The sequence below is a fragment of the Chelonoidis abingdonii genome, chromosome 3 (genome assembly GCF_003597395.2).
Source record: "Chelonoidis abingdonii isolate Lonesome George chromosome 3, CheloAbing_2.0, whole genome shotgun sequence".
NCBI classification, from domain to species: Eukaryota; Metazoa; Chordata; order Testudines; family Testudinidae; genus Chelonoidis; species Chelonoidis abingdonii.
The window spans coordinates 164,975,713-164,982,673 of NC_133771.1; the positions used below are offsets into that span (position 1 = coordinate 164,975,713).

Below are 6,961 nucleotides of genomic sequence, written 5' to 3' on the forward strand. Positions count from 1 at the left end.
CTTTGTGCCAACCCCAACAACCAGCTGGCATGAAGGGGTGGGGAGGGAGCTGAGCCATGTCTAGGACCCCTTTTGCAGCATCTAGGGTTGATGGCAGCACTTGCCTGCACCTTGCACACAGGGAGTGCAAGCTCTGGGACTGTGCCTACCTCTGTGGAATGTAAGAGAGGAAAGGACTCCTGAAGGTCCCCACCCCCTTGAAGAGCAGCCAGGCCCTGCGCCATGTGTCCTTATTTTACACCACTGCTATGTTGTCCATAATGCAGCCACATTTTTCTACGATCATGTTAGGAAATTCAGCCACTTCAATTTCCGTATAGTTTCCCTTCTTGACAAGGTACATCATGGGAAGTGGGGAGCTATCCACCACAGCACAGGTTCTTTCTCCATAGCCAAAGTGGCGCAAGAGGCTCTTGGCCTGCACACAGCCCCCCATGCAGAGGTAGGCCTGGTACCCCGCGGGCTCAATAATCCAGTACTGAGTCCAGGTCAGTTCTCGGAAGTTGATGTAGTGTTCCTGCCGGCAGCAGATGGGTTTCTTCATTGTGCTTTCCTCCTTGCAGTCTCCAGGCCCCCTATCAAAAAGCAAAGCCAAGAAAGAATGTCTCTGTGACTGAAAATCAGGACTCATGCTGAGAGAAGGGCCTGAGCTGCAAAGCTTGGCTCTGGATTAGCACCCTGCCTGCCCCCAGAATTCAGGGATGTTTAGATCCAAGGTGGAGGGTTCAGACTCATTCTTAGTTCAAGTATTTAAGTACACAAATGAGCTCAGTAAATCTGGGAGAGGAGAGGCTTTAAAGTAAAGAAACTTCCTAGCTATTCCATTTGCAGCGATTTATTGCTAACGGGGAAAGCTGCGTCCTTTGGGCCCGAGTCTCCATTGCTATGCACCTTGTGCAGTCCTTTACACAGTGCAAAGTGTAAAATGCTATCATATCAGAACAGGAGTGTTTTACAAACTCTTGCACTTACTTTTCCTCTGTGTAAATGACTACACAAGATGCGAGCCCATGGAGAATCAGTCCTTCTGTTCTCTGGCTCTAAAAATTCAATACTATCCCAGCCCAGATATGTTTTTCTCCTCTACTCTCTCTGTGTTTCCGTGATCTGAATGATTATTTGTAAAATATATTACAACTAGAGACCCTAATCAAAACCCTTTGGGATAGTTTGGATTTAAGAGTATGTCTACACTACGGGATTATTCCGATTTTACATAAACCGTTTTTTTTAAAACAGATTGTATAAAGTCAAGTGCACGCAGCCACACTAAGCATATTAATTCGGCAGTGTGCGTTCATGTACCGAGGCTAGCATCGATTTCCAGAGCATTGCACTGTGAGTAGCTATCCCATGGCTATCCCATAGTTCCTGCAATCTCCCCCGCCCATTGGAATTCTGGGTTGAGATCACAATGCATGATGGACCAAAAACAGTGTCGCGGTTGATTCTAGGTAAATGTCGTCACTCAATCCTTCCTCCGTGAAAGCAAACGGCAGACAATCATTTCGCGCCCTTTTTTTCTCTGGATTGCCCTGGCAGACGCCATAGCATGGCAACCATGGAGCCCGTTTAGCCTTTTGTCACTGTCACCGTATGTGTACTGGATGCTGCTGACAGAGGCGGTACTGCAGTGCTACACAGCAGCATTCATTTGCCTTTGCAAGGTAGCAGAGACAGTTACCAGCCCTATTGCACCGTCTGCTGCTTTGGAAATTGGCGATGATGACGGTTACCAGTCATTTGTACTGTTTGCAATTGGAAATTGGCGATGACGGTTTACCAGTCATATTGTATCATCTGCTGCTGTCATGGGTGCTCCTGGCTGGCCTCGCTGAGGTCGGCCGGGGCGCATGGACAAAATGGGAATGACTCCCGGTCATTCCCTTCTTTATGTTTTGTCTAAAAATAGAGTCAGTCCTGCCTAGAATATGGGGCAAGTCTACTAGAGAACCAGAGAGCACAGCCGCTCCAGGTCAGAGCCCCAGATATCCCGCAGAAATGATGAGCTGCATGCCATTCTAGGGGGTGCCCCTGCAACAACCCCACCCATTGCTTCCCTCCTCCCACACCCCTCCTGGGCTACCGTGGCAGTGTCCCCCATTTGTGTGATGAAGTAATAAAGAATGCAGGAATAAGAAACACTGACTTTTTAGCGAGATAAAATGAGAGGGAGGCAGCCTCCAGCTGCTATGATAGTCCAGGCAGGACATCTCCATTACTCATTAAAGGGTGGGGAGGGGAGAGGAGCACAGCCTCCCGCTGCTATGATAGTCCAGGGAGTACAGAATCTCCATTAGACATGAAAGGGGGGTGGGGAGAGGAGCTCAGCTCCAGCTGCTATGATGAGGACGGTTAGCCCCATTGCATTTTGCCAGGACTGAATCTGCCAGGACAAAGCTTAAAGAAGGGAATGACAGGAGAGTCATTCCCATTTTGCCCACCCAGGCACTGCCCCGGCCGACCTCACCGAGGCCAGCCAGGAGCACTCACAGGATGATGATGAGGACGGCTATCAGTCATTTTGTACCATACCGTCTGCCACAGGGGAGGAAGGGAGGGAGAGGATGCTGCTGTTTAGCGCTGCAGCACCCGTCTACCAGCAGCATCCAGTAGACATATGGTGACATTGAAAAAGGCAAGAAACGATTTTTTTCCCTTTTCTTTGAGGGGGGGGGGGTAAATTGACGACATACCCTGAACCACTGGCGACAATAGCTATACCCTGAACCACCCCGGACAATGTGTTTGACACTACAGGCATTTAGAGCTCAGCCAAGAATGCAAATGATTTTTGGAGACTGTGAGGACTGTGGGATAGTGGAGCCTCAGTACCCCCTCCCTTCCTCCATTAGCGTCCATTTGATTCTTTGGCTTTCCGTTACACTTGTCACGCAGCACTACGCTGAGTCCCTGCTGTGGCCTCTGTGTGCTTTGGCATTTCATCTTCTGGAACGGAGCTCTGATCGAACAGATTTGTCTCCCCATACAGCAATCAGATCCAGTATCTCCCATACGGTCCATGCTGGAGCTCTTTTTGGATTTGGGACTGTATGGCCACCTGTGCTGATCAGCGCTCCACACTGGGCAAGCAGGAAATGAAATTCAAAAGTTCGCGGGGCTTTTCCTGTCTACCTGGCCAGTGTATCCAAGGTCAGATTGTCTTCCAGAGCGGTCACAATGGTGCACTGTGGGATACCGCCCAAAGGCTAATACTGTCGAATTGCAGCTACACTAATCCTAATCCAACATGGCAATACCGATTTCAGCGCTACTTCCCTTGTCGGGGAGGAGTACAGAAATTGGTTTTAAGAGCCCTTTATATAGATGTAAAGGGCTTCATTGTGTGGACAGGTGCAGGGTTAAATCGGTTTAACGCTGCTAAATTCGGTATAAACGTGTAGTGTAGACCAGGCCTAAAAATCTGAACTTCACAGCTGGTTCCTAGCTCTAGAATGGGCCTAACTAAAACCCCATGTCCAAATAGTCCAAATTTTAGGGAAGTTTGGAACCAGATCTTTATCGAAACTTTGTGGCTCATTTCATTTCTAATTGTGAAACATTATTTACCTCACTATGCAACTTTAAGACCACCTTGCAATTCTGCCTACCTTACCCACTCCAGGAGTTTTGCAACTAAATCAGGCTTATCCACACCTGGCCTGAAATGTTATCTTCAGTATGAACAGAAATCAAATACCAAAGACAGCACAGACTTGGATTTGACACATACCCATATTCTTCCAGGTTGAGAGTATAAAGCACCAACTCAGGTTTGCCCAGGGCTTTATCCAAAGGATCCTGAGAGGTAAACCTCACGACTTTGGCCATTTCCGAGGCATAGCTGCCTAGCCTTTCTCCTTCAATCCAAATCTCCAGGAGCATTGGTCCCGGCTTCTTGGCTTTTAGCCAATAATGTACAGCCTGGGTCACGTCAAAATTCCTCCAGCCAGATTCCATTATTGGAACCAACCTGTTTGACAAAGTGGAGACAAAAAAAAAAGGTCAATTTCAGGGAATTGAAGGCATAGGACCTGCAGCTCATAGCTGTCTTCAGCCAGATAATGCCTGGTGAAGCTCTGTTTACAACAACGGCATTACACCAGAGATGAATTTAGTCCCTCTAGTTTGCCATGTGCCCTGACTGTACAATAATTCTTAATGGATAGCTATTATTAAACTTTAATCAAAAATAATAACACTTATTTTTAAGATATATACTCATGTAGCAAATGTTGAGGTACTAACTAAAGAACTACTATATCCATTCACATAAAAGAATTCCTTAGGATTTGACAGAGTTTTGACAATGCAGGACCATATTCAGCCCTGGCATAAACAAGTGCAAGCCCTTTAAAAACAATGTCATTTACATCTGTTTTTGCCAGAGCTGATTTGGGTCTATAAAGTACTATGCAGAATGAGTTTAATAGCTTTTGTGTCTGATCTTGCCCTCAATGAAGTCTACTGCAAAGCTTTCATAGACTTCAGTGGTGCAGAATCACAGCCACCGTACAGAATTTGTATAGTCAATGACCAATGAAAGAAATCTTCAGAAGAAGAAAAGCCAGCAAACCATCAGCATTTTCAAAATGGGAAACAGAGAGAAAGAGAGAGATGTGAATGAGACAGAAGGCTATGCCAGAGCAAGAGACTAGAACTAATTATTAAGATTGCAATTTTTTAACTGTATTATAATGTATAGCTTTCAAACAAATTACAGAAATACAGCCACTTAGAGATGAATATTGCAATCTTTGTAAGAAATAAAGATGCCCTTGCTCTTACGAACTCATTATGGAATTAAAAAAGGATACCAAGCCAGAGCCTGCAGTCTACTTAGGCGGGAATTGTGCCAGAGCAAGGGCTATGGGCCCGATTCTGATCTCACACCAGTTGTTTACAGGTGTAGCTCTACTGGGTTCATTGGAGTGTCTCCTGATTTACGCAAGTGTAGGTGACATCAGAATCAGTCCCAGTAAAACCAAGTCCCTAAAATGCAGCTATATCCACATTAAAGGATGATTTCTTACCTGGAATCAATCAGGGAAGTCCTGTTGGTGCCATCAGCTTGGATCTGCACCCAGTACACACTGACTCTGGCATTAGTGACTGGCCTGTGAGATTGCTTGGTTGTAGGTATGTTTGTTCTGTTCAGGGGCTTTTTGAAAAGTTTTAGTTCAGCCATGGTCACTTCACTGTTTTCAGGTATTCTCCCTTCCATGTCAAAGACCAGATTCTGGCGTGTGGTATCAGAATAGAGAACTTCTCCTGCAATATCTGTGTACCATTGGGAACAACAAGGAAAGCCTGGCTCAGCATCATTTCCATCCCACACAAGCAAAGCCTTAACACTTCCCTTTCATTCCTAATTATCACAACACACTCATCTCATACTCCAAAGAGCGGGCCTCTTAGTTCCTACACAGGTACTAAACTTGTCTTTTCTAATGCACATTGGAATCAATGCCTTGTAAATGCCCTCATCATCTCCCTCTGCATGGCTCTCTGTAACCTGCTGGATAATAGGAAGGAATAAGTATTTCATTTCCCCCAGAACTCAAAAACACCAATGGCTAGGCATATTTATTTTACAGATCTCTGTATGAAAACACGCTGCTGGACTGTTTTAAACAGACAACTGGCTTTTGGTAACTGCCCTGGAAAACAATGTAAATCTTTTGAATGCTGAGCATGCTGAGATTTTGGGTATAAAGAGCACTAATATAACATGTAAGGCTAATCAGAACTTTCCTGCTGACATTTTTTCTGACTGAAAATTGAGTTTTGACTAAACAAAACTTTGTGTGGAAAGTACTTGCCTTCCTCACAACATTTTGATTCTTTTGTTAAAAAAATGAAAACTGACATTTTTGCAGTTTTTAGCTATAAACTCGTGGGGGAGAGGAGAGGAGGAGGTTTTGATTTAAAAATATTTTTTAAATTTTTGTCAACATTTTCTATAGGAATAAACTCACTTTTGAACCCACTCCAATATCAGTTGTAATGACCATGCAATGCTCCTTGTTGTGTTTTAGTCTTTAAACCATTACTTTATGCACATCTATTTTATCCACATAATAATAATCAGAGAAGGGTCCTAAGCTGTAACGTTCAGCTCCAGAAACAGATCCAAACTGAAATTCCCCCGAGTTTGGCAATTGGCAGTATGGTTTTTGTTCAGCCCATTATATATTTGGAATCCAGAATTCAGTGGGTGTTTGGATCTGGGCTTTGCTAAACTAATTGCAATAATACTAGCATTTTTACCTGCATTGCCAGGGATTCCTCTCAGGATGCCAGCCAAACTTGGCAAGGCTCTTCTCTTCACTCTGTGGCGCTTCAACATGGAGATGTATTTGTTCCTTATGTGATCTGGGATAACTAGATTCACTATGTCTCTCTTCTGAAGTTTTGGAACCTCAGAAAGCCCCAGTTTCTCCAGCAAAGCCTCCTTCAGCTTTTTCTGGGTTAATCCACTGGCAGTGGTGGCTAGGCAGAGTACACAGACTATCCAGCCAAGCCTCACACTCATCCTCTGTCAGTCACCAAACAGCTTATCAGAATGGATGAACTGATCACTCTCCCTGGAGGCTGCTCTTGGCAGAGATGCCTCTTGATGCTCCCAAGCTGCCTGAATGGGAAAGGGACCTAATGTGCTGGATTTTTATAGCAAGTCCGGTCCCACTGGCACAACAAATTCCACAAGTGGAGGTGAAGCAGAGGACTTGAAAGGGATACTCTCACATTGGTAGTAACAAGACATATTAACACCTTCATGTGCTGTGAAGTTAATATAAGAAATATTTAGGAGAGTCTCCAGTTATTTTAGGTTGGAACAGGGTTTCCATTCTTTTTAGCTCCTTTTTCACTTTTGCCCTCCAAAGCTCTTAATAGCCTGAAATGCCTCATGCTCCGTCTGAGTCAAAGGGAACATTTCTGCAGAGCATGAAATTATCAT

The 6,961-nt window shown here is 44.8% G+C and overlaps 1 protein-coding gene across 1 annotated transcript; it reads right to left on the bottom strand.

The window, feature by feature from the left end:
- Positions 1 to 235: 235 nt before the first annotated feature.
- Positions 236 to 6,535, bottom strand: LOC116823822 (left-right determination factor 2-like). Its single transcript, XM_032778678.1, has 4 exons — positions 6,271 to 6,535; positions 5,034 to 5,280; positions 3,734 to 3,973; positions 236 to 575 (listed from the first exon to the last, which is right to left on the bottom strand). The coding sequence occupies exons 1-4, from the start codon at positions 6,533 to 6,535 to the stop codon at positions 236 to 238; spliced, it is 1,092 nt and encodes a 363-aa protein (XP_032634569.1).
- Between the last annotated feature and the right edge of the window lie 426 nt (positions 6,536 to 6,961).